Source organism: Cyprinodon variegatus, unplaced genomic scaffold, assembly GCF_000732505.1.
Source record: "Cyprinodon variegatus isolate N-32 unplaced genomic scaffold, C_variegatus-1.0 Scaffold193, whole genome shotgun sequence".
Lineage (NCBI taxonomy): Eukaryota > Metazoa > Chordata > Actinopteri > Cyprinodontiformes > Cyprinodontidae > Cyprinodon > Cyprinodon variegatus.
The window spans coordinates 1195477-1208771 of NW_015150646.1; the positions used below are offsets into that span (position 1 = coordinate 1195477).

The window sequence follows — 13295 nt, forward strand, 5'->3', positions numbered from 1 at the left end:
ATAACTTTAATATCTCTGAGGAGTGAAAAGGGCGTAATTTCCAGGGGGGTTAGGGGAGTTATCCATCCCCCCCTTGCAAGAAGAGGGGAGTAAACATCATAATTCATTAAAAACTGGTTGTGTGTTAACTTACATTATCTTTGTCTGATAAAAGTAAAACTACAGTATAAAATCTAAGGTTCAGTCAAACCTTTATGAAACTTTAAGAAATTTAGTTTGAATTAATTGCTTTAGAGGATGATGCAATTACAAAAAAAGGCAGTTACCGTTTGTAAATACGATGACAGCTAAACTGTTTATAGTTTTTATTTTATTTGGAGGAAAGAAGGAAGAAACTGACTGTTTTTGTGAACAACCAGAAAGTGATATATATATTCCCTATTTGTTGAAGTGGTAGTTTGAGTTCCAAAGAAAAAAATGCATATTGTAAACTCATTTGTATAGTTATAACTTTTTAAAATTGATCGATCCCGTTCTTGGTTTTTACGAGGTTGCATTTCAATTATTGTATTTTTCATTATTTCTGTAAGCGGCAGTCAGGTATTCAGTCTTGACATACTTTTATTTTGAAATTACCTTAATATCGGTAAAAGGTGCGCACGCGGACCTATGAAAACAAATGTTTAAGACATCATCGTCCTTCTCGGTGCCATAATAAGTTATAAATAACATATTTCATCTCTCGTTTATCGACTGGCTGTGTCTCCCATGTTATTCTAAATGATTAAAACAGGTATAGCCTGAATTAAACTGGTTTCCGCCCTCTGTTGTGGGACACCGCCCTACAAGGAGGCCCAAAGAAACTGACGGAAGGGGAGGAGAGAGAGAGGAAGGGAGGTGGAGTGACCGATAAAGACCAGCGGCAACAACAACGACTAACAGCTTGAGGAAAAATCTACAAGTATCACTCTGCATCCAAGAATCTGCTTCTTCACTTCTTTTCTGGGTTTATATTCACGAGTAAGTCGTTTTGCATCTTTTATTTTCCTGCATGTCAGAATAATACTGAATAATTGGAAGCATTCACCTTTTTTTTTAGAGAGAAAAAGCAACAAGAGTACAAAATGTTTCAGATAGTTTTTCCCCCCTGAAATATGCAAAAAAATAAAAAAAACAGCTGTGTGTAAGTAGGTTAATTAAGTAGAACACAACCAGATGTGTGTTTTTTTTTTTTAACCGTACCACTGTTACCTTTTAAACTTTTTTTCTTTTCTTACCTTTTTGTGTAAGCAAATTTAATTTTGTCCCCTTATTTATATATAAGCCCACTTTCCTGGATCTACTAACTGGATTTAAATGCAGTCAGATTTGTTTTGAAAATGTGGCTTCATAAACATGCCTCATGGTTTTAATCTGCATATGGTATGGAGTCTGTACTCACCCTTTAGTTCTCCCACAGTTCATATCTCAACTCCCCTACTTTTTTTTCCCCCCAGCTTTCCAAGGAAAATCTGGGAGGGATCTAGGAAGTGTGACCTACTTTTTCTTCTCCATTTCTCTTCCAATCAAAATGTCTGCTCCAGGTGAGGCATTCTTTAAAGCATCAACATTTCACTGCTGGTTCTGTGTACACTCTCCCACTTTACAGTAAAAAATAAATCAAATAAAGCCTGCTTTTACCTCCTCTTAACTTTTTCTCATTAATATCTGACGGCTATGGTGAGGCTGTTGAACTTGTCTTTTGAGATTCTTGAACTCTTGCCTAACCCAGGTTTTCAACACAATGCAATGAATCACGGCCTGGCTCAGCCCCTGGTATCCTCTTACTACTCACGTGGCCTTTGTCCTTAAAAAAGTGATGAAACATGAAACTTTTTCCTTGGGATTCTGGTGTATGTTTGTTTTGGTCCTGTGTGCTCCTCCCTCCCTAAGGAAGGCTCTACAGCAGGGATGTCAAACTGGTTCCAGAAAGGGCTGTGTGGCTGCAGCTTTTCTTTCCAACCAAACAATAGCACACCAGAATCCATTCATGTCATCGGCTTCTGTCTCCTTGAACCCCTCGGCAGATGGCCGCTCACACTGAGCCTGGTCCTGCTGGAGGTTCTTCCTGTTAAAAGGGAGTTTTTCCTCTCCACTGTCGCTACAAGCATGCGTAGTGAAGGAGTCAATGAGTCGATGCAATCAACTGGTTTTCCTTAGATAGAACACTTTGAATTAATTTGACTGTATGCTCTGGTGAACTGTAAGTGCCTTGAGATGACTTGTGTTGTGAATTGGTGCTATAGAAATAAACTGAACTGAATTGAATAGAATAGATTGGACTCCCTTGATGAGATGAGATGACACATGCGCTCTAAAGGCATCATGTCTATCTATCTAGTTCCTTTTTTCCTTGTTAGTAGGGTCAGCTTCACTTTCGAGTTGATGCAAATCTTGTGAAGTTTCCTGAAAAGTGGGTGGGTGACTGTGAAACACATGTGGACCCATTTTCTTACTTCTTGTGTGAGAGTTAAAACAAATTGGAAACTTGTGACCTTTTTAAGTGGCTCAACTAAGCTTATTGCCAACATTGAATGCCGTCATTACAAAGAACCAGTTGGGTCAGATGCGAGTCACAGCGGTGTGTACACAAAGATGAAACTGATAAGCTGTAATAGGCATCATAACAATAATAATACTAATGCTATGCCAATGCATTAGTATTAGCACTGCTATACAATTTAAAAATAGATATAAGAAAAATGAGAGAAGTAGGATGCAAGCGATGAACTCAGAAGAGGGGGAAAAAAGGTTTTTGTGGATCTAAGATGGAGGAGCAACAAGTACAAGTAGTGAGTACTTGTACTTGTACTCACTAATTTTTTTTAGTCCTAATAATTTAATTTATAATCTAAATAAAAAATTAGAATTAGTAATGATTAACCCCCCATAAGATGAGTTGTAAATTCATTTTATTGCTTTCATTAGGGCATTGGCAAATTAGAAGAAATGATCAGATGTGCTTGCTGTGGGATGTTTAGTGATATAAATCACACTTGTTGCCTATTTTAATCTTATTTTAAATTGGTATATTTTTTATTTCAAGCACAGTGATAGTGGGGCTAGGATTGCTGTTGCTGCAGTCACAGCCAGATCCCAAAGAATGTCTTCAAAGAAGTAATGAAGAGAGTGTTTTATCATTATCACCTAATATCATGATAAGATTTTAAGTCCATATCGCCCAGCCCAAGTAGCGAGTGTAAAATCCACAATAAATTCAAAAGCTTTTAAAATATAGATTAGAAAACAGAACAGCAACAATGAAATCAGGGGATGTTTTTTTTTCTGGCGTTGGCTCGCATATGCAAACACACCACAATGTAGCAGGTTATGCATACAAAGATGTGACAAAGACGCCACGGGGTGCAGCTTAAAACATAGCCTTTATTTGAGCTGGTTTAAAATATAATCTGTTTCAAGGCTACTCAGTTGTCATGGGAGCCGTAATCGTCAAGGAAGGTTTTCGTTAAGACTTCATCTGCATGAGGACTTAATCTAGAGTCAGAAACCGAACACCACTCCGCTCATATTTGGTTTGGGGGTTTTGTCCTTGCTTCCTGGATGGGAAGCAAAATGTCTTCAAACTTGGAAACAAAGTCCAGTGGATTGTTTCTTTTTTTTTTTTACTTTTTTTGGAATGACTATGACCTGGATGACTGAGAATCTTCACCAGCATATGTTTACTCTAGGCCGTCCTACTTGCATTACTCCCCATTTTCTCTTACTGGTGGGGAATCTGACTTGGTGGAAAAATTGCAAATCTTCTTTTGGAAAGTAAGCTTGTATGAGCGATGCAAACAGCAAATTTTAAAAAGAGCAAGCACACGTGTTTAATAGGCATTCCCCCGCGGGAGTTCCTGAAAATTCTCCAATATACCTTTAAATTATGACAGAAATACCATTGGGTGATGTTGGGTTCTAAATATAACATAAAAAAATGACTGGACATACAAAAGAAGATGTGATGTATTGTTTAAAAAAAGGGTTTGTGGAAAATATGAGTTTTGTCAAACGTGGCTTTCTGATCTTTCATGACTCATTTTTCACGGCTGCATCGTGGAACAGTGGGTAGCACTGCTGCCTTGCAGCAAGAAGGTTCCGGGTTCGATTCCCTTTCTGCATGCAGTTTGCATTCTCCCTGAGCATGCGTGGGTTCTCTCCGGGTACTCCGGCTTCCTCCCTCCAAAAACATGACTGTCTCTAGATTCTCCTTAGGTGTGAGTGGATGTGTGAATGGTTGGTTGTCTGTCTCTGTTTTGCCCTGCGACTGGCAATCTGTCCAGGGTGTACCCCACCTCTCGCCCGCAGACAGCTGGAGATAGGCACCAGCACCCCTCGCGGCTCCGCTTGGGATTAAGCGTGTAAGAAAATGGATGGATGGAGGATTTTAAATATATAACATAAAAAAATATGACTGGACATACAAAACAAGATGTAATGTATTGTTTAAAAAAATGGTTTGCAGAAAATATGAGTTCTGTCAAATGTGGCTTTCTAATCTCTGATGACTGATTTTTCTTTATCACACTTCTTGCCTAAGTGAATGCATGCCTTTAAAAGCCAAAGCCTGTCTCATTGTATGGACACACCTTCTGAGATCATGGAACTAAAACATTGCTTAACCAGCACAACTTTCAATGGAAATTTTGTTATTTTTTTTGCTGATGAAGATTCTCAGTCATCCATGTCAGGTAATGTTCGATTTTGCATATCTGCATTTTTCCAGTAATGTTTTTTCCATTCAAGGCACAAGCTTTGTTTATCAGGGTCCATGCCCTGGTGAAAAGTGTCTTCTGAAGTCCATGTGTCACACGGAGAATTCCTGAGTCATGGAAACTTTAAAGGGAATCTCTTTCGAAGGGTTAGTAACCATGGTGTGACCTCAGATTTTCTTTAGTTTAGCCAAGTAAAACTAAATTGGTTGCAGTTTGCATCCATTGGATTCCAATAAGTAAAAATTACTTAGCTCCATGTGTGGAGTTTGTAGATAACTGAGTTTTTATTTTTTTTAGATAAACTGACAACGGTAGGGTTGAATAATTGGTCAGAACCAGTTCTTTCCCTTCATTTCTTTTGGAATAGTTAACATGTTCTAAAATGTTCGATTCCTAGTTTTGATTCCCCGTCTGTTACCTGTTAATTGTCAAAGTAGTTTATTAATATTATGCAAAGTGCATACTAAAGGTAGTTCAGATCGTCCTTCTTTATTATCTCTGTTTCCATATGGTACACTTGGCAGCTTTATGGCTGGTTTGCCACACCTTTTACAAAGACCAGTCAGAACATGCTGAGTCTTGTTTAATTGCGGAAAAAAATATATACGGTACTTATAAGAAAGACCCATGGGTTTCCTGTTACACACATGGCAATAACTGTTAGTAGTTTTAAGGTAAGTAAAAGGGATCATCAATATTCTGCTTTAATATTTTCTTTATGTTGTTGTTGATTGGAGTGATTTCCCCAGTTTTTTGGTCACAGAAACTGTTACCCATTGGTTACTCCATCCACTTTGTCTTACCCACAACCAAAATCAAATAAATCTGAAAAAATTCTTAAAGGAGTAAATCATGATAATCTAATTAAAAGTTAATTAAATGTGGTTTAAAATAGGATGGCTTGATTTGTGACAACCAATGTGATTTATGTTGTCTTACAGAAATTTGGCTGCAGAAAGATGATTATTTAAGCATTAATGGGGCATCTCCCTCTAGTTATTTACATGTTCACATACCCAGAAATTCTGGGCGAGGAGGAGGAGTAGATACAATCTTTCAGGCTGACTACTGATACTGAAGCCAGTTAATAATTACAACTGTTAAAAGTTTAACCGTTAGTTTACCTCATCCAAATTGGTCTTTTCTGGTCACAGCTTTCAGAAAAGGTCTAAAACAGTCTTTGTAATCAGGAGTTGGGTCAAATAAATGTCAGAGCAGGGTTAAGCGTGACCACAGGTGTGCCACCTGTGAAGATGTTCAAAGTACAAGACACTTTTTTTCCACTAAACCTCATGAAGTTGTAAAATCTTTCCATCTCTTTAACCAGCGTAAGCTTTTATATTAGACTGTGGAAAGAACAGATGAGCTCATTGCTTTAAAGGTCCTTTGGTTGAATATTGATCATATTTTATTATTGTTGTCGGTTTGCAATATGGTGAAATTGTAGCTTTATTTGAACTTGGGAAAACGCCCACAAACATCTTCCATTTAACATTTTCAGCTTTTAAAATGGGTCAAATAACTAAAGATTTTAAAAAATCCCCTGATGACCGACATCAACAATTTTCTCTTGATTAACTCTGTGAATTTACTAGGGGTGTAAATAATAATCATTTTATATCGATGCATCAATCCAACAGCCAACAATCTAATGCATCGACACGTCCTCAAGAGTAGCGATTCATGTTTAGTTTTTTTCCCCCTCTGGCCTATTTTTATCCATTTGCTCCTGGACGTAATTCTGACTCCCGTGCTGCAGTGGCCCTAAACCTATTTTGCCCTCCTACCTCGATTCCTTTAGCCATTACCCTCTTTATGTTTTCACACACGCTTGCGTAAAGAGTAGGCAAGACAGAAGTGGCGTAGGAAAATTCTTGAGTATTGAGAATAATCGAATCGTTGGGTCAGGAAATTGATACTGAATCGAATTGCCATGATGGGTGTGATTTAGACCCCTAAAATTGACCATACATATTATTATTTAACAAATCAGTGCTAACACCAACTCTTCCTTATTGGTGGGCATGGATGTAATTTTTTTTGGGGGGAGAGGGGGCAGAAGTGTCCCCTGCTAATTTTACTGTCCAAATGCGTTACGCTGCAGTACACAGACATTAATCGAGCACTAGGACCAAGCAGAAAACCCCAGCTCAAGCTGAAGCCAGCCTTCCTGAGCAGATTCAGTGTGTGAGTGAATGGGTAAATGACTAAATGTAGCGTAAAGCGCTTTGGTCAAGTCTCCTTACTTGAAAAAGCGCTATATAAGTACAAGCCATTTTTATTAGACCACACACAAGCTCATGAATGGTCCTCCGTCTTTTCTTGTTTGACTGATAAGCTCACTTTACAAATATCTGATGCACCACTGAATCGGGTCCGTGATTGGATGGTCAAACACGCTGAAGTTAGTTATATTAAATAATGCTTGTATTCCCACCACTTCTGAAATCACAATGTCATCCTTTGTTGTGGGTATTGTCACTGAGTGAAGGAAAAGATGTTATTTTATGTTTTAGTTTCAGCATGGTGTTTCGAAGTAAATTCAAGCCAGCCATGACAAGTTGATCTGTGACACCATTAAAGACAAAGGAAAGGAACTGAGATAAAATCTGTTAAAGACTGAAAGATTACCCGTTAAAACACAAGTCATTACATCAGAGGATATTAAAACGCTAATTTAAGCACTTAAAAAAACAGAGACAAGGCAGAAGTGGATTAAAGCACTCTTTTGTCTTAATAGGTAAGCTGCATTAAACAGTTATGTTTTCTGCATTTAATGTAGAATAATAAAACACTGAAGTGTTGTCTCTTTTATACATCTTTTAACAGTTATTTCTTTTACATCTATGCAGGGATCTGAATGCATTTGTAATGTTTATTCAATTTGACTATGAGGTGTGGATTATAGGCACTATCTGGAATTTTGAAGTAGCTATGTGTAATAAAATGGCTCGGCCAGAACAGGAAAAAAAGATGACCCAGAGGGGTGCATAAAGAGTGCTTTGGCTGCTAACCACGGAAGCCATGACAGAAAAAAGCATTGGCCACAAATCCTCCACAGAGGAACAGACATGCTGAAAAAGTCACCACTTTAGATAACACTTCTGTTTTGGCCTTTTGTTTTTCAGTAATAAGATATGGTGTAGTAGGGTTAAAATCATATTTATTGGGTAATAACACCCATAACTCTCCTTAATAGCAAAAGCTGTACTAATTAATAGTGGGTGTACTTTTAAACCATGACTCTTCACGATGCTTTTAAAGCTAACTGCTTACTTCCTGTCCTGCAAAACACCTCTGTTTGCTCTGAGACTTGGGAGGTAATTAGTTCTGTGCTCTCATCGTGGAGAAGGAAAACAGTCGAGACTAAACAGATGCACAGAGGTACTCTCACACTACCACTTTCTTCCGTCATACACAGTCTTTAAATTAACCTTCTTGTTGTAAACTGATAAGAAATTAAAGATACCCAGATTTGGCATATCATCTGATCATCAGATAACAAACCAACAGGCAGCTTTGATCTTTTAGTGGTTTGTATTGTAGTTTCAAGACCTTCTTCTTTTCAGTTCTACCACATATGTAGTTGGACATGATGCCTAGAAGGCAGAAAGTCTCAAATAATGTGATTTTGGAGTGATTATATGGTTTAAATTCACTTTAAAAGTCTTGTCTAGAGGCTACACACAACAGAGTCCAATAAAAACACAATGGGAGTCTTGGTTCAACATAATTTGAAGTTCCAGAGAGATTTGCATAAAAATTTGAAAGGCAAAATGCCCTGATGTTAAAAGATAAAAATAAAAAATGGTCGGTGTATCCTTATTGGTAGTATTTATAGAATTACATGTTGTTGTTTTTTATATTTGCTTGTGGTTCAGTTGGGTGTGTTTACCACATGTATTTAAGAGTCAAAAATTGAACATTTGAACGTTTAAATCTAACTTCTGCTTTCTGCTTATCCAAGATTATGTCTTGAGCAGACGAGCTGTGCTCCAAGGGAGGGCTAAGGGATTTTTGGCTAATCATTTCTAGTAGGTTTTCTGGGTGATGAACGTGATGCTGTTTTCATTGGAATAGTGATGTAATCTGATTACTGGGAGCTGAAGAAGAGCCTTCCCACTCATCCAAAGAGGAAGTACGATAGGGATGTAAATAAAAAGGAGGGTTGTAATTGTTACCTAAAGGTGGTAAAATGACAGGTTACTGTCTTGCACATGGGGAGACCAGGGATCTTCTTTTCTGGGGAAAAAAAAAAGGATTTATCGGGGGGAAAATAGAGTTTTTAGGGAATGAGAATATTTTTTGCTTGAGTTTTCTTTGTTAACTTTTTGTGATTAGGCTGCAACCTCTCTGGTTTAAAAGCCCAGGATTGGTTAAAATATCTCACTGTTTTCAGATATAAATTGTGAAAAATGTGCTCTCTTTAATCAGCTGTAAATGGTTTTTACTATTGACATATGTGATCTACATTCTATGGTTTATGCACAGGCTCTTTTCACTGAGCAGCACCACAGAGCAAAGGTCAGACACCAGTGTTACCTACATTCTGTGGTGGTGCTCGTACGGAGAGAGCAGTACCACAGAAGATATATCGAGTCTGAACCAGGTTTACACTATTTTGATCCAATTGAACTCTGAGTTAAAACTATTATCTTCATCTATGCCTTCAACTTGTATGTTAGATCCAATCTTCCCTCTAATTTCCATCTCCATTTTAGATGTGATTAATGTACTCCTGTTACAGAGATATGTGCCTTAGGCTTTTAAGGTAGCTATAATTACACCTTTACTTAAGAAACTTTATCTTGACCCAGATGACCTGGTCAATTGTAGACCTATTTCTAATCCTCCTTTCTTATCTAAAATTCTTGAGGGATTCAATTCAGTTTATTTATATCGCACCAATTCACAACACGTCATCTCAAGGCACTTCACAGTTCACCAGATCATACAGTCAAATTGATTCAAAGTTGTCCATCCAAGGAAAACCAGTTGATGGCCTTGACTCATTGACTCGAAAGCAATCCCTCACACTAAGCATGTTTGTAGCGACAGTGGAGAGGAATACCCTCCCTTTTAACAGGAAGAAACCTCCAGCAGAACCAGGCTCAGTGTGAGCGGCCATCTGCCAAGTCCGACTAGGGTTCAAGAAGACAGAAGCAGACATACAGAGGGCAACTGTAAAAGCCAGTCAGAGTCAGAGAAACAGGAGTACACTGAAAAACAGGCCCACCTCCAACATCTATAAACAAAATTGTTGATGGCAGCAGTACAGCGGATATTTCTGTCCAGGATGGTGTAACGGCCAAACAGGAGCAGACAAGGCAAAGCTACTATGAGAAAAAGCAGAGGGAGCATAAATTTAGAGATTGAACTAACAGATTCTGTAGAATGGGAGAGTAGAGATAGAATGATGAAATAGGGGTCCCTATGACCTCCAGAAGTCTAAGCCTATAGCAGCATAATTATCGAGATGGCTTAGGAAAACCTGAGCCACTCTTAACTATAAGCTTATTTAAAGGAAAGTTTTAGGCCTACCTTTAAAATTAGACACAGTGTCTGCCTCACGGACTAAAACTGGTACTTGGTTCCACAGGACCCTGATAACTAAAAGATCTGCCTCCCATTCTACTTTTAGAAATTCTAGGAACCACTTGTAAACCTACAGTTTTAGAGCGAAATGTATCTGTTAGGAACATAAGGAACAATCATATCTCTGATTGTTCCTTATGTTCGTTATGATATGACATAAAATAACATGGTGCAGACCACGCTTCAACATTGGGGATAAATAAAAAAATATCTGCGGCAAGCTCACTGCGACACACTGCTGTGGGAGTATGCACAGCCCGGGCTGGTTATATTCCCGCAGCAGTGTGTCATAGTGAGCTTGTCGCAGGTATGACGCAGATATTTTTGATTTATGCCCAATTTTGAAGCTTTGTCTGCGCTATGTCATTCCACGCCACAACGCAAGAGGGATAATCAAGAACTAGCTGTGGGTCTAGATATGGCCGAGGTGGTGAGGAAGTGTGGGCAAGTTTGTGCGACGACGGAGGAACATGAGGGCGAAAAAGAGCGTTTTTTTTTTTTCCTTTAGCTTAGTGACAAAGGAGCAGAAAGATGGCAGAGGTGCAGGTGCAGGGTGAAAGATGGAGCGGAGTGGGAGAGCCAGCTGAGGCGGGGAGCTTTGTTGATAGAGAGAAAGGAAGACAGCATAGGGGGGACGGGGCGGGGGACAGCGTGTGTTTGAGGAGGAGATGGAGAGAGGGATAGTGTCTCTGAGACGGATTACAATTTAATGTTTAATAGCAAAAAGGAAGTCTTTCTCATAGATAGAAAATGTTTTCAAAGCAAAAACAATCCTTTGTTGGGCTACTGTATAAAACCTCAAACGCAACGCCATTCCTGACATTTTGAATTGAAAAAGCTTCCTGGATGGGAAGCGAACGTCTTTAAACCTGGAAACCAACTCCAGTGGATTGTTTTTAATTCTTTTGGAAAACGTGCAGTATATCCAATATATAAAATTATCACGAAAGTTGGTAAATTCCGTTTTGAATTGTTGAAGCTAATGTATTTCTGTATTTCCCTATAGGGTATCCAGGCTCTCCCAATCCTCCTTACCCTCAACCCGGCGGCCCAGGTGCACCACCTTATCCAGTTCCAGCAGGGGGCTATGGAGACCCAAGCTATGCACCTCAACCAGGCTTCAATGTTGGCTACCACCAGGACCAGCCTCCTGTTATGTACCAACCGGGCCCAGTTCCAGGTCAAGCACCGGGTTATGGCGGCCAGTCAATGGCGATCGCTCCAGCTCCAGCGTCGGTTCCTGTGGGTGTCCCACCTGGGCTGGAGTACCTGACACAGGTAGGTCAGAGTAGGAGAACATATCTTATACATGAATGCAACTTAAAATTAAAAGAAAATACAATCATTTTGAATAAAAAATATATGAATGGTGTTCTGAAAGTTGTCAGAATCTGCGGGGCCTCCCTCTTGGTTGGAAAAACACTTGCTTACTTCCCTTCAATTGTTAAAAAAACATCTTAAAGTCTAGTTGGATGAAACATTGAAAAGCCTTATTGTATTGGGTGTCTGTCCAAGTTTCCAGTGATTCATATAAGGTTTAAACACTTTTAGAATATTAAGCAAGATGCATTTTATTATTTTAACTTCCAATGAGCTTAAACTGAAGTTACTAAAAGCTTAGAAAAAGTCCAGCTGTGGCCTTTTCAAGTCAGTCAGATGTCTTGATTTTAAAATTAGAAATGAACTTTATCCTTTTAGCCTTTTGAACTTTTGAAACAATGTTCACATAAAATGAGTAAGTCAGCAGTTTTTCTCTGTGTAATTTTTTACAGTTTTCTCAGGCATGAAGCTGTGTGCTTGGCTGATATATTTAGAGATAGTCTGCACTTACTTCCTTACTTTGTGGTGTTTGTTCTTTCTCTAAGCAAATGTTATTGATATATATTACTTCCTAATGAAAATATTTTAAATGTGTTGCAATGTTTTTCATTTGTTTGAAGAAGGACATGGGATGTGTAGATGCAGAGTGTCTGTTCTTGATCTGCTTTTTTTGTTGTTTAAGATTGACCAGATCCTGATCCACCAAAAAGTTGAGCTCCTAGAAGGTAAATCCCTCAGACTTTAACTGCATACATTATCTCCCAATTTAAAGATGTATAAGAAAATTATGTTTTGTTGCACTAGCTTAGATTCGCACTAAAAATATGTAGAAATCTAAACCTTTAATTTGAATGCGTTTAATGTATGGGGGGAGAATTCAAAGGTTTTCTACAGGATTTAGCCCCGGGGACTGAGATGTCTCAAAAAAGAAGCTAGTTTATTTATTTTTTCTCGGAATGAAATTGTTTTGTTTTGATTGGAACCAATTATATTTGGATCATTATTCTCTAGAAAACTATTAGGAACCATTTCCAGAGGTGTGCCATCGAAAATCGTACAATATGCATAGTACAGCCACATTTATTAAACTCCATATGTTTGTTTAAATTCCCATTCTCTTCACTGTACTTGGGTTTTTATCAGTCAGGTTGCCAACTTTACTGCATAAAAATTTGAGCAAAAAGGTTTCAAAAAATAATTACATTTGATCGTTATGGCAGAAAGACAAGATCGTTAAATGTTAAATCTACTGCTTTCAATACATTTGGAGGAGTAGCCTGTCTCTTCTACAACCCCCACTGCCACCTTAGACGATGAAATTAAAGGTATAGTGGAGGATGTTCTTTTTCCGGGTGGATCATCTAAATAAGTGTTCCTCCTAATTGTCAATCATTCTGGTTATATGTTTACTTAAGGCCGTCCTACATGCTCGTCCCCTTTTTGACTTACCGCTGGTGAGGCTGACATAGTGCAAAAATTGCAAATCTTCTTTAGAAAAGTACGTTTGTATGAACGATGCAAACTGCAACTTTTAAACGGAGCGTGCACGAGGATTGTAAAGGGTTGTACATGTGCTTTTTTTTTTTTTGTTGAGACGGCGGGTCTTTTAAAAAATTCGCGAAAATCCGCGACTATACCTTTTAATGATTATTGGTGGGCACAGACTCACAAATGTTAGCTCAGATG

At 38.4% G+C, this 13295-nt stretch overlaps 1 protein-coding gene across 1 annotated transcript; it reads left to right on the forward strand.

Annotated features, from left to right (window-relative positions):
- Nucleotides 1-807: 807 nt before the first annotated feature.
- On the forward strand, nt 808-12354 carry plscr3 (phospholipid scramblase 3). The gene is made up of 4 exons (XM_015379482.1): nt 808-960; nt 1437-1523; nt 11296-11567; nt 12292-12354. Exons 2-4 carry the CDS (start codon nt 1511-1513, stop codon nt 12352-12354), a joined length of 348 nt encoding a protein of 115 aa, XP_015234968.1. The 5' UTR covers nt 808-960; nt 1437-1510.
- The last annotated feature ends 941 nt before the right edge of the window (nt 12355-13295 follow it).